The sequence below is a fragment of the Cardiocondyla obscurior genome, linkage group LG29, assembly GCF_019399895.1.
Source record: "Cardiocondyla obscurior isolate alpha-2009 linkage group LG29, Cobs3.1, whole genome shotgun sequence".
NCBI classification, from domain to species: Eukaryota; Metazoa; Arthropoda; class Insecta; order Hymenoptera; family Formicidae; genus Cardiocondyla; species Cardiocondyla obscurior.
The window spans coordinates 849,828-866,044 of record NC_091892.1 but is presented as its reverse complement, the minus strand read 5'-3'; the positions used below and the strand labels follow the sequence as shown (position 1 = coordinate 866,044).

Sequence of the window (16,217 nt, the reverse complement as noted above, 5' to 3'; positions counted from 1 at the left end):
TTTTTATTAAGATATCGTAGAGTACGAAATATGTGGAAGTGACTATTTGTAAAAATAACTGATGGTTGCATTTATTTAAAACAAAAATGTAATCATAAGTCATTTTATATTTATTATATATAACAAAAATCAATATATACGTCAGATGTGACAAATGACTGTTGTATATCGTGCGATGTATGACCATTATAAGTGATTATTAAATTATTGGCACGTGCATATCACGTAATCGAAGTCTGATAACAGCTGACTGTACGTACAACGCAATCTTATATAATAGTAAAAATACAATTACAGTTATTTTATATATAAAAGCTATACATATATATACACACATAATGTTAAATATAGCTCAAATAGTTAATTTTAATTATATCACATACAGTACAAAATTTATTATGATGTAATTATTTGTTTTAGTTGGCTGCAATCGTACGACGAGATAAGAGTTCACGTGATTATACCTCATTCATGAAACGCTATCAATGCAAAGCACGTGTCAGAACTTATCTAATATTTCAGTATCATGCATGGGTCAGCATCTCTTTAAACCAATTGAATAAATTTAATTAGAGAACAACAATTGGAGCGAAAGAAACGATTAATTCTTTGAGTTCAATGAACAATCTTCGGTCAAATATATCGGAATCTGAATTAATTATTATTTTAGTTTTATTATAGTTCTTTTTTCATTTATGTAAAAAGCACTCGTTATTCTACTTTCCGAGGAATTTGGAAGAAGCTAATCGATTTTCATGACGAAGCACTCCTGTATTTGACGATGGACTATGAACTTGCTGATAAAACCGTGACGGATTAAACTGGTGCCCCTGGCAAGATACTTTTTGCGGTTTGATTTTTATTTTTACTTGTTCTTTTATTTTCAAAATAATTTAATACATTTATATAAATATAATAGTATGCACAATTTAATTACAGAACAAATGTTGGCAATTATGAATGCTTGTGGACAAATTTTCCTACATTCTAAAAATTCTCGCTACAATCCTGCAATAATTTACATATTTATCTGATTTTTATTTAAAAAAAAATGGATGTTGTGACGAAACTTTGCCAGCTTACAACTTTTACCTAAAATATTTTTGGGACTCAAATGACATATGATGTTAATAAAAATACTTTAATACACATACTCTGTTACTAAAAAAATTAATACAAGGTTTTAACTCACGATAAATATGTAATTTCAGGTATGTCTTTCTCTCGTATGTTTTTAATATTTTGTCACGTTTTTGTTTCAAAGAATAAATACTTAATTTATTTTATTTTAAGAACGGAGAAAAAAAGAAAAGAGTGCGAGCAAGCAGTAATTAAATCAAAATTTTTTTGGTTACCGAAAGTGATGCCGCCTCACATGTGTACGCGCATTATGATATACCCATGCGTAACGAAGCAAGGTCAACGTAACGCAACCCAACTCAAGACGGGCGAGGCAAGGCAAGACAAGTTAAGTTAAGTTGAAGCAACAACGTCAAATGAGGCGACATCGTTCACTGATCGCGGAAGGGGGAAACCAATGCGTTACGCGCTCATCGGGACGCACACGCGAGTGTCAATCCGCTGGCAGTCCAGCCACGGCGGTGTCCAGCGGCGTAGGTGGTTGAGCAACGACAGCGTTTGAAACATATTCATAGTTTTTTGGTGTGCCCAACATGGACCTGACGAAACAACAACGATCGCTGGCAAGCGCGTGTCGCGGCCCAGCGTTGTTTCCACGCAGACCGTGGACAAGCGAGACCGGCATCGCCGCTGCCACCGCCTCCGGCAACCTGGGTCTCAAAGGGGTCATAGCCGGTAACGTTTACTTTTTTTTCCATTGCTTCATCCTTGTCTCGCTTCTCGGAGAGATTGAGAGAAGGGGGTTTCTCTCTCGCTCATGTGACTGCCCGTGACCTGCCGACCTTTGACACCTGTCTGGGTGCACCACGTCACGCGGAAACTTGCACGAAAGCCTTTTACTTTTTTTTTTTTTTTTTTTTTTTTTGGAGTCAGTGCACTCCAGCAAATCGTACGATAACATGAGAAATCGCGCGATTACGACCTCGTACATTTGCATATGTATGTAGGTAACTATGTAGCTTTACAAGGCCATTACATTTTATCTGAATGTTCATGATAATTGAGGCAGCGAATTATAATCTCTTTACAATGACTTCCAGTTTCGTGTGAAATTAATGGGCTGAATAAATATACCAAGCAATAAAATTTCACTTAAAAAGCTTTTGATTAAATATTATAATTGAGACGTAGGAAAATTACATTGCTTTTAATAATATTTTAATTATTAAAAATTTTTTTTTAACAAGACTCGGTTAATACTTGTAAATAACTATTTTACATATGTCATGGTATATGTATGTATGTATGCGTTCGCACCCTACTTTTCGGTATTTAATAAATGTATTTAATAAATGAAAACTAAGAAGACAATTGTCTTTCAGGTGGTATTACCGGAGGTATAGAAATTTGCATCACTTATCCTACTGAATACGTCAAAACACAGCTGCAGTTGGATGGCAAAGCCGGTGCTGGCAAAGAATATACAGGAATAGCCGACTGTGTCAGCAAGACCGTCAAGACTCGTGGATTTTTCGGCTTATATAGAGGCTTATCTGTTCTGCTTTACGGTTCTATACCAAAGTCGGCGGTCCGATTTGGTGCTTTTGAGTCTGTGAAGAAGCAATTAGTAGACGCAGATGGAAAACTCAATCCACAGAGGCGACTTCTTGCCGGTCTTTGCGCTGGGGTGTGCGAGGCTATTTTTGCCGTTACCCCGATGGAAACGATTAAAGTGAAATTTATCAATGATCAACGCTCGGCAAATCCGAGATTCAAAGGATTTTTTCATGGCGTACGCATAATTGTGAAAGAACACGGTAAGAGAATTAATTTTATTTTATTATTATATTATTATTATATTAATTAATTTTTTCTCGAAATAATTTATTAGTTAAAAGCGTTTTAAATGTTGATATTTTTTTTTAATAGTATAAAGTACAATATAAGTAATAATATATCTTGTGCATAGGTTTTAAAGGAGTATATCAAGGAGTAGTACCTACAATCTTGAAACAAGGATCTAATCAAGCCATTCGTTTCTTCGTAATGGAAACGTTAAAAGACTGGTATAAAGGGGGTGACAATTCTAAAAACGTTCCTAAAATGGTCGTCGGCGCATTTGGTGCAGTTGCTGGGGCAGCATCAGTTTTTGGAAATACGCCTATCGATGTCATAAAAACTAGAATGCAGGTATGTATATAATACAATTTAGACATATTAATATTTATATTTAAAATGCTATTTTATTAAATTTTGAATTACCCAACTCTTACTTTAGGGATTGGAAGCTTCGAAGTACAAGAACAGCATGGATTGCGTGATTCAAGTGTGGAAAAAAGAGGGTCCAATGGCATTTTATAAAGGCACCATTCCGCGATTGGGCAGAGTATGCTTAGATGTTGCCATAACATTTATGATATACGATTCCTTCATGGATCTTTTCAACAAAGTATGGCCTTAGGTCTGTCGAATTTTTGTACATATATTTATACATTCTTTTAAATTTTACAAATATCGCTTTTACGTTGATGCATTTTTTACAAGCGTATTTGTGCAACATATTTTTTAGAAAATTTATTTATATTTTTATTTAAGATACATGTGATGAGAGAATTACAAAAAAAGTGTCGTGAATGCAATTTTTCTGATAAAGATTAATTTTATGATAATCAAAAAACAAAAAAAAACAAAAAAAGAAAGATGTGAGCTTAGATTTCGCACATATAATTGTGTGATATTACTAGCTCTGGCTCTAGTTGCATTTATATAATGTGTAATGCACAAAATTTTTCGTGTTTTGTTGAATTTGTGTTGTAACGTATCTCGTTAGCGTTAAACTATAATATTCTGTAATATATAATAGAATTTAATATTCTGTTATATAAAATATAACATTCTGCAACGACATTACATTCCTGAAGTCTCAGTCTAAGATACGTATATAAAAGTATTGTTTTTTATAAATGTCAATACGAACAAAAAATAGTCCGTGTATAATAGCCGCATAAGCCACCACGTATATATGCCGATACATAGATACACGTATTTATATATACAAAATATATTTATGTACAATTTTTGTACAGAATGTTATATAGCACTAATTAATAGTAGAACAAGAAAGTTCTCCAACGATTTTAATTTTTCGCATCAGAGAATTACATGTTGCAGAGATAAGGAAGGATGTATGTTAATAAAAAAATGTTTAAGGTAATTTTTGTATTTATTATTATTTTTTTATCATACGATCTTTATAATAAGCCAAATATGAAAATACTATAATGCGAAATTTTATTTATAGACTTTCTGTACGTTTTAACATTTTTATCTTGTTCTCAATGACACAGTTTTTTTTTAGAAAATGCTGGCAGAGCTTCAGATTTTATAAAAATAATTCAATTGTTATTTCAAGAATGGATGGATGATTTTTTTAAATACTCGACAAACCTCCTGTTCTTGATTCAACGATGACAAATAAATGATTACATTCGGCACGTGCAGAATTTAAGGTAACATTTAAAGTATTTATCGGTTTTTGTACAAAATAAATTAGTCAAAAATAATTTAACTTATTATTTAGTATGCGTATTAAAAAATTGTACGTCAATATTATGACTTTCCATTTCATTAAATAGGGTGAAGATTGTTCGTCTCATTAACATTTTTACATGTGCATACAGGGTATTCCGCATCATAACGGTATCTCCGATTAACTTGGAGTCTCGAAGAATTCAAAGAACGTCTGACTCTTGAGAAGATTTTCTCGATTTGTAGTTAATTAGGGACTCTATATAGGATTTTCGGGTTAAAGACCGAGTTTTCTTTTGATATGCGAGGCGCGAAATACGGAGCAGTTGCTGTTGCAAAGCAGTACATACATCGAGCCCATCACAGACCCACGTATCTTGGCGCGCGTGGCTCACGTTTTCACGTATGCGTCGTGTGTCGTGTGTGTGCGTGTATGCGTGTTCATTTTGCACGCTCGTATGCCGATGATAGTGTCGGAACGAGCGGACCAGCACACGGTCGGGGGCCCGGCGAGGTGAAAGAAGAGGAAGAGGAGAGCACATAGAAGAAGCAAACAGCACCGGGCAGGCGGCAAGCAGCAGTGCCGACTGCCGGCCTCGCTCAGGGCCCGACGGAGGGACCTGGGGTCACATTCCAAGATGGCTGTGCTTGAGGAATGCAGTGGGTGCCCCCCTAAGACGCCTGCCTCCCTCCTTTTTTATTAATCGGTCCCATTTGCCCGTTCTAGCGAAAAGAAACCCTCTTATTACCGCTCACGCGCGATGAAACAATGTAACGCGAATACTCACAAAGTTTAGTTTGCAAGCGGATGTCGAAGAAAGGTGTGGAGATTAAGTCTTATCGTGAAGAAAGAGAAAAGAGAGAGAAGGACTGCGAGAAATAAGAGGTATCCGCACGTTCAATCCGGGTCCTGATCTTCATACCAGCACACTGCAGATGATGCCTATGCCAGAGAATGCTACTATCTCGTCTTAAGCAATGTCTCATAGGGATATCTCTGAGGTAATTACCACTGATTCTTATTGCAGTTAATTAGGTCCATTCTAGATTCCAGATTCTAGATTATGATCTGATCCCTTCATGCTTGTATGTTTCATCTCGTATTTTGATTAGTTTTCGTTTAATCGTTACGTAGTTTATTCATTCAAGTATCTCATTGACTTCAGTTTATATTAATGATATTTCTTATTTAATTACGAAGAAATTATTTATACACATTAATTATTTTAAAATATTGAAAGAAAAGTCTCTAATAAGATTTTTTTTGCTTCCAACTTTATTTGAAAGTTTCTATTTTCGGCAAAGTTCCGTTTTAATAAAATAATGCAACATATTTATATTATTAATTGACATTATCAATTAAAAATATATTAATTATCATTAATTTTATCACGTAGTTGGAAATAAAAATAACAAGTACTCGTTTAGTTATTTTTAATTTTAAAGATGTTTATATATATATATATATATATATATATATATATATATATATATATATATATATATATAAATAGCTTGTGTAATTTAATAATTGTTAGGTGGAGCCCGAAGGTACGTCGGCCTTGGCCGCTGGATCCAGGGCATTATTCTTAGAAACAGTACGCAGGAGTAACGCGGCGTGTCAGAATGGAGATTACGCACTTGCTGCAACATTGTATACGGAAGCCCTCGCCCTGGACCCCCTTAGTCACGTATTATATTCAAATAGGTCAGCCGCCAGACTGAAAATGGGATTATTCGCGCTCGCGTTACAGGACGCCGTCAGAGCTACCGAGCTCAGTCCTCAGTGGCCGAAGGTACACATTCCTATATTTTTTTATGCCAATTTTTATCAATTCTGGATCTGTAACGATTGATTTTCAGGCATATTATCGGCAAGGAGTAGCGTTGCAATGCTTAGGACGTCACGGAGAGGCACTTGTTGCCTTTAGCACGGGATTAGCTCACGATGCGTCCAATCATCAGCTATTATCAGGTTTAGTAGAAGCATCTCTAAAATCACCATTGCGACCGACTTTGGAACCGACGTTCCAACAATTGCGCGCGATGAAGCTCGACGAATCTCCATTCGTTGTCATATCTGTGGTCGGTCAGGAGTTGCTTGGAGCTGGACAATACAGGGCGGCCGCTGGCGTATTGGAGGCCGCGCTTACAATTGGTTCGTGCAGCTTAAAATTAAGAGGTTCTGTATTTTCCGCTTTGTCGAGCGCGTACTGGGCACTGAATTCTTTGGACAAGGCGATTAATTACATGCAACAAGATTTAGGTAAGTAATAAATAAATCAAGAGTAAGATGATGCAAGCGAGAAAATGCTTATACTGATTCTTTTCAAATTGTAATCTTTGTGAACGTGAAATAAATTTATTTCCTGATAATAAAAACTTTCAGGAGTGGCGCGTTCTCTAGGAGATACACAGGGAGAATGCAGAGCCCATGGAAATTTAGGCTCCGCTTATTTTAGCAAAGGCAGCTTCAAAGAAGCTCTAACAGCTCATAGATATCAACTTGTTTTAGCTATGAAATGCAAAGATACGCAAGCGGCGGCTTCGGCCTTGACTAGTCTGGGACACGTCTATACGGCGATCGGTGATTTACCGAACGCCCTGGCTTCCCATAAGCAATGCGTACAATTGGTGAAACAGATGGGAGATCGATTGCAAGAAGCTCGTGAAATTGGTAATGTCGGAGCGGTTTATTTAGCAATGGGAGAATTTGAAAGCGCAGTTGATTGTCACACTCAACATCTGAGAATAGCCAGACGGCTCGGTGATCGCGTAGAAGAAGCGAGGGCCTTCAGTAATTTGGGGTCGTCCCATCACTATCGTAGAAATTTTGGCCAAGCGATGGCTTATCACGAAAACGTTTTAAGAATAGCTCAAGAACTTGGAGACAGAGCGATAGAAACCAGAGCATACGCGGGATTAGGTCATGCCGCCAGATGTGCAGGTAACTATTAATGTACATATATTGTATAAACGAATTATTAAAATACTGTTTTTTCTTTTTCTTTTTTTTATGTTAATATAATTATATTCTAAATAATTTCATAGGCGACTTGGCACAAGCAAAGCTTTGGCATCAAAGACAACTCGATGTTGCATTGGTAACGAAAGATAAGGTAGCCGAGGGACGGGCTTGTAGCAATCTAGGAATAGTATATCAATTACTCGGTGAGCACGATGCTGCATTAAAATTACATCAAGCACATTTAGGAATCGCAAGATCGTTAGGAGACAAAGCCGGTATGGGAAGAGCGTACGGAAACATTGGAAATGCTTATAACGCCTTGGGTTATTACGAGCAAGCCATTAAGTATCATAAACAGGAATTAACAATAAGTAAAGAGGTAGGCGACTCGAGAACAATTATATCATTATAAAACACTTTACTAATGAAAAATGTCGTTCAGGTAAACGATCGTAGTTCAGAAGCCAGCACACACGGAAATTTGGCTGTCGCGTATCAGGCTGTGCAAGGCCACGAAGCGGCATTAAGACATTATAGAGCTCACTTAGCTATAGCACGTGAACTGAAAGACACGGCCGGTGAAGCGTGTGCTTTGTTAAATCTCGCTAATTGTCTTTCTTCGCGTGGCAGATTTGAAGAGGCAGTACCATATTATGAGCATTACCTAATGCTATCGCAAGAATTGCACGACGTTGAGGGAGAAGCTAAAGCGTGCCATTTTCTAGGATACGCTCACTATTGCCTCGGAAATCATCGAGAAGCTGTGAGATATTATGATCAAGATTTAGCGTTAGCAAAGGATTTACAAGATAAATCTGGAATGGGTAGGGCTTACTGTAATTTAGGGCTAGCTCACTTGGCGCTGGAAAATTTGGACACTGCCTTGGAATGTCAAAAATATTATTTAGGTAATACTTTTATGCAGTTGTAAAATATACAAATATATAATATTAAAAGTAAGACAGTAAATAATAAAACAAAAAAACTAATATAATAATTTATTTTTTAGCAATTGCGCATATGACTAAGCATTTGGCTGGCAAGTTTCGCGCTCTGGGAAATATCGGCGATTGTTTATTGCGTATGGGAGAAGTAGACGAAGCCATCAAAATGCATCAACGTCAGTTAAATTTGGCCCGTCAAGCAGCTGACCGCTGTCTAGAGGCGGCTGCTTATGGCGCATTAGGAACTGCTCATCGAGCAACGAAAAATTTAGACAAGGCTCTCGGTTTTCACACACAAGAATTAACTTTAAGACAAGAAGCTGGTGATTTACGTGGCGAATGTAGGGCGCATGGGAATTTAGGTGCAGTTCACATGGCACTAGGACAATATACTCACGCGGTCAAATGTTATCAAGAACAATTAGAAAGGGCGAAGGAATTAGCAGATTCGGGAGTTGAAGCCCAAGCATTAGGTAATTTAAATTTCGGATTTTTTAATAGAATATTAAAGATGTTTATTTAAAAAGATAATTTTTTTCTATAAAAATAAACAATTTATCTTAGTAACGATAAAAGTTAATAAATTTTTTTTATTTTTTTATATTTTTTTTTATGTTACAGGAAATTTGGGCATAGCTAGACTTAATATGGCGCATTACGAAGATGCTATCGGTTATTTCGAACAACAGTTAGCAACTTTAGAACCGCTAATTACCGGGACTGCTTTACTCGACAAAGCTCGAGCACTTGGAAATTTGGGAGATTGTTACGAGGCTTTAGGTGATTTGGAAGAAGCTATCAAATGTCATGAACAACAATTGACAGCTGCTACAAAATTGAAAAGCATAAGAGATCAAGAGAGAGCGTATAGAGGATTAGGAAGAGCTCGCGAAGCCATTGGAAATTTACAGGAAGCTTTAGTATGTTTTGAGAAGAGATTAGTGACCGCTCACGAAGTTGATAGTCCCGAAGCGAGAGGTGCCGCTTATGGTGACTTAGGTAAATTTACATAATAATAAAATTGAGATTAATTTTATAAAAGTTTAAAAAAAATGTAAAAAGTTTACTTTTGGTAGATATTTGTATAAAAATCACGCAAATATTTTCAGTCGACTAATGTTAATTGATATTATTCAAATATTAATTTACAGGCAGAGTACACGCCGCTTTAGGTAATCACGAACAAGCTGTTAGTTGTTTATCACATCAATTGGCTCTCGCTCGCGGGCTCGGTGATAAAGCGGCCGAAGCCGAAGCTGCCAGCGGCTTGGGAGCAGTGCATCTTTTAATGGACGATCCAAATTCTGCATTACGTCATCATCAATTAGAGCTGTCGATCGCCGAGGGCTTGGACGCGGCCGGATTGCAAGCTCGCGCCTGTGCTAATTTAGGATTAACTCAGGAAACATTGGGACAATATGAAGAAGCTATAAGATTGCAAGAGCAATCCTTAAGCCTGGCAGCCGCTGCGGGTGATCAACCCGCACGAGCAGCGGCTTTCGCGAGCTTAGGTCGACTTCATCATCTATGCGGAGATCTACCACGCGCTCTGAGTTATTTGCAATCTGGTTTGTCTCTCTCTGAAGGCTTAGGTAGAAGAGAAGAAGCCGCCAGATTAAGACACAGACTCGGTCTCGTGCATTGGGAAACTGGTGAAGCAATCATCTCTGTGGAACACTTGGAGAAAGCTGCGAATCTTTTAGAGTCATTAGATGGAACTTGTATATCTCTTTCTTGTGGTCAACCCAATCGAACCGAATTGCTATCAGAAACATATAGGATGTTACAAAAGGTATTAATTAATCTAAATCGAGCAGAGGAAGCTTTAAATTGGGCAGAAAGATCCAGGCGATCTAAAAGTCATTCCTTAGATGATGCCACTCATTATTCTGAGATTATTGATCGACAACGTGGAATTATTTTATACTACAGGTATATTTTTTTGTAAGCAAGATAAAATAATTATTTAATAACATAATATCTTATTTTATACTACAGGTATATTTTTTTGTAAGCAAGATAAAATAATTATTTAATAACATAATATCTTATCTATTATGATTCTGTTAAAGATTAAACAAAAATAATTTAATGAAATAATTTCAGTGAAGTGGGATGTGAATTGCATGCGTGGTGCTTAGCGCCAGGACGCGGGCTGTTACGATTTCACTCTACCACATTAGACGATGGAATAGGTCTGGAAAAAAAGGTTCTTCAAGCACGTGAAGCACTCTTAGACGAAAGCAACGAGCTTGTTGAAGAATCTACCAAAATTCCATCCAGAGGTCATCACTTGAATGCTAGTTCTTACAGTTTGAGCAGCCTTTTTAGTGTTGGTTCCGTGAGCTCTCGCGCCGGAAGCGCCCGTTGGGCACGAGGCGCGAAAGGACCTACGTGGCAGGCACCATTGCCGATACAAGTGCTTTATGATCTTCTTCTCGCTCCCTTTGAAGATCTGTTACCACCGCCGCGAAAAGAGCTAATCATGGTTGTAGAAAAATCTCTTTACTTGACACCGTTCCCTGCTTTGCAATCCAATCTGGGTGAAGATTATTTGTGCGAGAGATTTTCGTTGTTAGTAGTACCATCCCTTGCAGCGCTTAGAAAGAGATCGAAGACTCCCGTGTTAGAAGGCGGTGCTACTGTGGCCGCATTGGTCGCGGGAAATCCTGTTTTGCCGGAGGATATTCGAGAAGAATATGGTTGGGCTGAGAGTGTCGCTTCGACCGAAACTGAATCGGAAATAGTAGCTGAATTATTGGAGGCCCGCGCTATGACTGGTTGGTAACAGCTACAGTATTAAAAAAAAATTTTCTTAATTGCGTCAACTTCGCAGAAAGTGTCAATGATCAATTTTTAACTCTTATTTATTTATTGCAGGACTAGAAGCTACCAGATCAGCAGTTTTGCGATCTCTACCGGATGCGGAGTGCGTTCATTTGACAGTACCAATTTTCTGGAATACTGGTAGTTTAGCATTCTCCCCCGATCAATGCGAGGAGCCGTCCGAAAAACCAGAATATATGATAAATCAAGCAGATTTACTCAGGTTAAAAATGTCTGCCCGCCTTGTAGTTATATCCAGTGGCCAGAGTTGGAGCAACGTGGATAGTACAAACGCCACGTCAGACGGCATACAGAATCTCGCCAAGACTTTATTGAGCGCGGGTGCACAATGTGTCCTCGTAGGCATGTGGGCAGTACCACCGACCGCTGGCAGTATTTTATTGCGAGCGTTTTACAGCGCAATGTTGCAGGGTGCAAGAGCATCACGTGCATTAGCTGAAGCAATGCAAACTGTTCAGCATACTAGACATTTCGCTCATCCTGCCAACTGGGCCGGTTGGCTGCTTATTGGCGGAGACGCGAGACTGTCTAATAAGGTATATTTAAAATAAGAATTGTATATGCTTTTAAAACAACAAATAAATAATTTAATTTTTAAATTATAATTATATTAGTTTACGAACAAACAAGTTCTGAATAAAAAAAAAGTAGCTTATTATAATATTTCGTATTTTACTGTTATAATCGTAATATTTTATTCTCTTGTTTTAGGTCGCGCTTATGGGTCAAGCGCTGGCGGAATTATTGCGCGGTGGTCCCGAGCAAAGCAGGGACGCGCTGCGAGTAACGCTTCATCTAGTAGAAAAATCATTACAGAGAATTCATCGTGGACAGAAGAACGCCATGTATACAACACAGCGCAGTATCGAGAATAAAGTGGGCGCGGCCACCGGTTGGCGAGAACTTCTCATGTCTGTGGGGTTCAGATTTGAACCAGCCGGCAACGGTATACCATCTTCCGTGTTCTTCCCACAAAGTGATCCTGAAGAAAGACTAACGAGATGCAGCGCCAGTTTGCAAGCTCTATTAGGATTAGGTCAATCGTCGTTGCACGCCTTGGCTAGACTTTTACAAGTATTAATTTATTTTAATTAATATTTAATTAAATACGATGTAAATTTTATTTTATCTCATTTAATTACACCGAAAATATTTTAGGCACCGGAAGCTGCGGAAGATGTTATTGCTGCTATGAAAAGAGCTAGTTGCGCCACAGAAGGACAAGAAGTTATAGTGCCTGTACATATTTGGAGAGCATCGGGATCGCACGAACTATTCGCTAGCTTAGGTTTTGATTTAATGGAAGTCGGACAATCGGAAGTAATATTAAGAACAGGCAAACAAGCCTCACGTAGAGCCGTACAGTTCGCTCTTCAGGCTCTTCTCGCATTATTTGGTAAATTCAAATTCAAATATTAATAGAATAATAAATATAAATTAATTATTCGCTTATATAATGCGTGTATTAATTGCAGATACACAAGAAGCGCCAAAAAGCCTTAGCTTAGATTCAGGCAGTTCAATGGAGAGTTTAGCTTCTGTACCTCATACAGAGAAAAATGGCCTTGTGGAACGACCGCGATTAGGAGGAGCGTTCGCAAGTTATGTACGACATCGTGGCGAACCAGACGGGAAAACCATGGAACCACCGAACGTTTTGATTCCAACCTCACGACAGCCGTGTCAAAATGGTGGAGGTACATATATAAAATAAAAAAAAATCAAATATATTTTATATGAAACCTTCGTAAGATATATTATTTTACGCAGAAATTTTATGTTATATTTGAACATTCCAGGTGAATCAGATGTGGCATTTACACCTAGTCCTCCTGTGGCGCTTAATTTAAATCATCAGACTCGTATTCGGAATCTTTATCCCGACCAGAATCTAGTAAGACCCGGCTCAAGCTCGAGCAGTTCGGTGACAGATTGGGATAATGGACACGCTACCGTATTAAGACGGCAGCCTTTACCGCCGTTGCCAGCTAATGTACTGGAAAGGTTGAGCGTGAGAACGGAGATCGGTACAAATTCTTTGAGAAAACTGCGGCATTCCACAGCGACGAACGAAGATATTTGCAGCGCGCAGACCGATACGACGCAGTCTACCGAAACTCATCCGCAGAATCTAAGGAACCTGGCTACTTCCCTGACGAGTCTGACACGGGAACTAACACCTACGATCTCGGAAGTATACCACGAACGTAACTTAGGATTGGGTCTAGCGCCATCCCTGTCAAAATTATTAGAGGAAGTGGGAGCCGTGTCGGAGAACGAAGAATCTCAATCGAAAACGGTGGGTCACGGTCAGACGCAGAATTGGATACAGAACGAGCCGGAGCTCTGTCGAAGAGACGAGGCCGACGGTAGATCTATCGCGGAGTCGCAGTGTAGTGCTGCGAGTTCGAATAAAATACCTCGGAAAGCTCCCGCGCCACCGATATAGATTATTTATATTTATAAATTAATTTTGTCAAGTATATAGTACTGGGTACCAAAGAATGGGAGACACATTGGGAAACAGGTAATCGCCGCCTTGTAACTACGGCAAGGCTGACAGAAAAGCGATTGATGAAGAACGTAGTCCAAGCGCGCATTAAACTTGCCAATATTTCTTGGTATTCAAGATAAAATCCTGAAAAAATATACTAGGAACCATAAATCCCTTAATATTTACTAAAGACACGTATTTCTGTGCATGTCCTTTTTATACGGCAAAGCTCGTAATATAACGAGCATCATATATTGAAAGGACGAAGTAATGTCTCTGTTAAGCGCTAATATGCGTAAGTATGATTTTAATTATAATCCGTCCAAACGTTTAATTATTAACGTTCTCGATTAATATAGCAAAAGATTACTTTGTAGAGTTCGGATGATTTAATGAGTTAAAAAATCAACTACTTTTATCTGTTTTAATTTATGATTATAATTGATAAGATTCGTAACAGTCAGCAATAAATAGTAATAACTGCAGTAACATCCGAGCTCTAATTTTATCAAGATTTATTAAGTATTCTGAGTGTGCATAAAGAACACTCAATGCTATGTTTGTACTTTACAACACACAAATATATATTATATTAATTGTAAGAGAAATCTATTAAGATAAATACTTTTGTTAAAGCTTTTCATACACATAAAAAAAATTTGTTTTACTCGTACATTTTATCCAGTCAAATATTAATTTAAAAAGGCTGCTTTATAAAAAAAATATAAAGAAAAACTTTAAAAATTACATAATCTTAACTTTTTTATATATATATAATGGATACTAAAAAATTGATGACAGTAACATCGACTTCTATTATATGTAACTAGATGAATTTTCGTCAATAGACTGAATTTAAGTAGCAGATGGAATGTTAGAAATAAAATATAAAAATGGAGGATGTATTAAAAGACTCAGGTTTTATTTGATAAGTTAAAATAACTTTAAATCACCAGTTATAACATTTATCATTTCCTCTGGACCAGGTCCAACCGCGCATACCGTTTTACTTCCCGCTGGTATTTGCGTGTGCCCCGCGTCCTGTATAACATTTGACAAGAGACCTGCAATTTTAGCTTGCTTTGCTATCTCAACAAGACCAGCCTCACTGTCTACCTGTAAGTCAATATTCTTTTTTATTTCTTCCCCTACGTGAGTGTATACAAATATATTTATTTCAACTATGTATAGTTAAATATATTTATTAAATATTAAACTAATAAGAACATAATAAATTTGTTACATAGTTTGTAATATATTTTTTATCAATGCATAGTTGATTAAAATGCAATACCTTGAGGATGATTTTAGGTTGGCCGCATTTTTCCCAGGCTTTTAGAATTTCCGGATATTTCCTAGCAGACTTATATGCCGCAACAGCGGCATGTGAGCACTGAGCAGCTACTTTTCCCTTCCCCATCTTTAAATCTGTTCGAACTACAAGAATCATCTTGTAACTATCATTGTCATCTATGTATACCTAGACAAACAGAAAACAAATTATAACTATATACGTTTAACTCGGTGAGAAAAATTCTATAAGTTACAGCAAGATCGAGACAGATTTGAAAATAAGATAATGATTTTCTTTACTGGGTCTTCATCATCTGTTTCATCCGAATCCTCCTTAAGAGTTTGAGGACTCTTTCTTTTTGTCATAATCATGAGTTTGTACAGACAATAACCAAAGAGAACTGCAGCCATAAATGCTACTTTTGGATCTGTAGCTTGAGCTACAATTATTTCACCGAGCTCCTCCATGGCTTCTCAATAACACACGATAAAATTAAACCTGTAAAGACAAATACGAGATTAAAAAAACACTATTACTCGAGTGAAAGTAATTCGTAGATATATAAATAAAACTATCATGTGCATACTTCATAGCGACATACTTTTAACGACAACCGATTGAACCGGTAGTACATACATAAGTACATTAAAAAATAAACATTATTATTCTACGACGTATCATTTGTATTACATATGTTCTTAATACACAATTTAAATAATTAAAATGTACAATTTTTACTCACTAAAACAAGGCAGCGTTATCACTAAATCTGATGATAATCACATGTAGTATTAAATGATCACATGTAATACATCAACCTTTCTAACATCTCTCTTAGTATGCCTATAACGCCCATGTAAAGTAAATTTCGAAACTACCAAACTTGATGGTGATATATATATTCTCATATATTCTCATAGTAGGCATTAAGGCAATTTTACAATCGATAAAACCTAATACACAATGCAAAGGAATAAGCAATTTGATTGGTCGAAACGGTCTTTCGAGAATTTTCAGATATTAATTTTAATTTAATATTACAATTATTATTTCGCAAAATCT

At 37.1% G+C, this 16,217-nt stretch overlaps 3 protein-coding genes across 4 annotated transcripts; 2 read left to right on the top strand and 1 right to left on the bottom strand.

The window, feature by feature from the left end:
- The first annotated feature begins 81 nt into the window (after positions 1-81).
- On the top strand, positions 82-4,294 carry Sea (mitochondrial citrate transporter scheggia). Its single transcript, XM_070673599.1, has 6 exons — positions 82-850; positions 940-1,211; positions 1,294-1,815; positions 2,463-2,897; positions 3,050-3,270; positions 3,359-4,294. Exons 3-6 carry the CDS (start codon positions 1,674-1,676, stop codon positions 3,539-3,541), a joined length of 981 nt encoding a protein of 326 aa, XP_070529700.1. The 5' UTR covers positions 82-850; positions 940-1,211; positions 1,294-1,673; the 3' UTR covers positions 3,542-4,294.
- A 449-nt stretch (positions 4,295-4,743) lies between these two features.
- Positions 4,744-14,772, top strand: LOC139112531 (tetratricopeptide repeat protein 28). The gene is made up of 15 exons (XM_070673586.1): positions 4,744-5,610; positions 6,147-6,404; positions 6,472-6,874; positions 6,998-7,555; positions 7,660-7,955; positions 8,019-8,484; positions 8,586-8,993; positions 9,142-9,519; positions 9,672-10,452; positions 10,627-11,300; positions 11,401-11,903; positions 12,079-12,441; positions 12,526-12,763; positions 12,843-13,064; positions 13,167-14,772. Exons 1-15 carry the CDS (start codon positions 5,587-5,589, stop codon positions 13,814-13,816), a joined length of 6,222 nt encoding a protein of 2,073 aa, XP_070529687.1. The 5' UTR covers positions 4,744-5,586; the 3' UTR covers positions 13,817-14,772.
- Positions 14,763-16,046, bottom strand: LOC139112541 (peptidyl-tRNA hydrolase 2, mitochondrial). 2 transcript variants are annotated; one of them, XM_070673604.1, is made up of 4 exons: positions 15,898-16,046; positions 15,455-15,653; positions 15,156-15,341; positions 14,763-14,977 (listed from the first exon to the last, which is right to left on the bottom strand). In XM_070673604.1, exons 2-4 carry the CDS (start codon positions 15,620-15,622, stop codon positions 14,795-14,797), a joined length of 537 nt encoding a protein of 178 aa, XP_070529705.1. In that variant the 5' UTR covers positions 15,623-15,653; positions 15,898-16,046; the 3' UTR covers positions 14,763-14,794. The 2 variants fall into 2 exon arrangements, with proteins under 2 accessions (XP_070529705.1, XP_070529704.1); XM_070673603.1 differs by having other exon boundaries at positions 15,757-16,026.
- Between the last annotated feature and the right edge of the window lie 171 nt (positions 16,047-16,217).

Excerpts from the sequence above, each read along its gene's own strand:
- Sea (XM_070673599.1), top strand. The coding sequence starts at position 1,674 with ATGGACCTGACGAAACAACAACGATCGCTGGCAAGCGCGTGTCGCGGC. Across the intron at positions 2,898-3,049 it reads CATAATTGTGAAAGAACACG|GTTTTAAAGGAGTATATCAA; the intron begins GTAAGAGAATTA and ends TCTTGTGCATAG. Across the intron at positions 3,271-3,358 it reads TCATAAAAACTAGAATGCAG|GGATTGGAAGCTTCGAAGTA; the intron begins GTATGTATATAA and ends CTCTTACTTTAG.
- LOC139112531 (XM_070673586.1), top strand. The coding sequence starts at position 5,587 with ATGTCTCATAGGGATATCTCTGAG. Across the intron at positions 7,556-7,659 it reads TCATGCCGCCAGATGTGCAG|GCGACTTGGCACAAGCAAAG; the intron begins GTAACTATTAAT and ends ATAATTTCATAG. Across the intron at positions 10,453-10,626 it reads GGAATTATTTTATACTACAG|TGAAGTGGGATGTGAATTGC; the intron begins GTATATTTTTTT and ends AAATAATTTCAG.
- LOC139112541 (XM_070673604.1), bottom strand. The coding sequence starts at position 15,622 with ATGGAGGAGCTCGGTGAAATAATTGTAGCTCAAGCTACAGATCCAAAA. Across the intron at positions 15,342-15,454 it reads AAACAGATGATGAAGACCCA|GTATACATAGATGACAATGA; the intron begins GTAAAGAAAATC and ends CTGTTTGTCTAG. Across the intron at positions 14,978-15,155 it reads AACCTAAAATCATCCTCAAG|GTAGACAGTGAGGCTGGTCT; the intron begins GTATTGCATTTT and ends ATTGACTTACAG.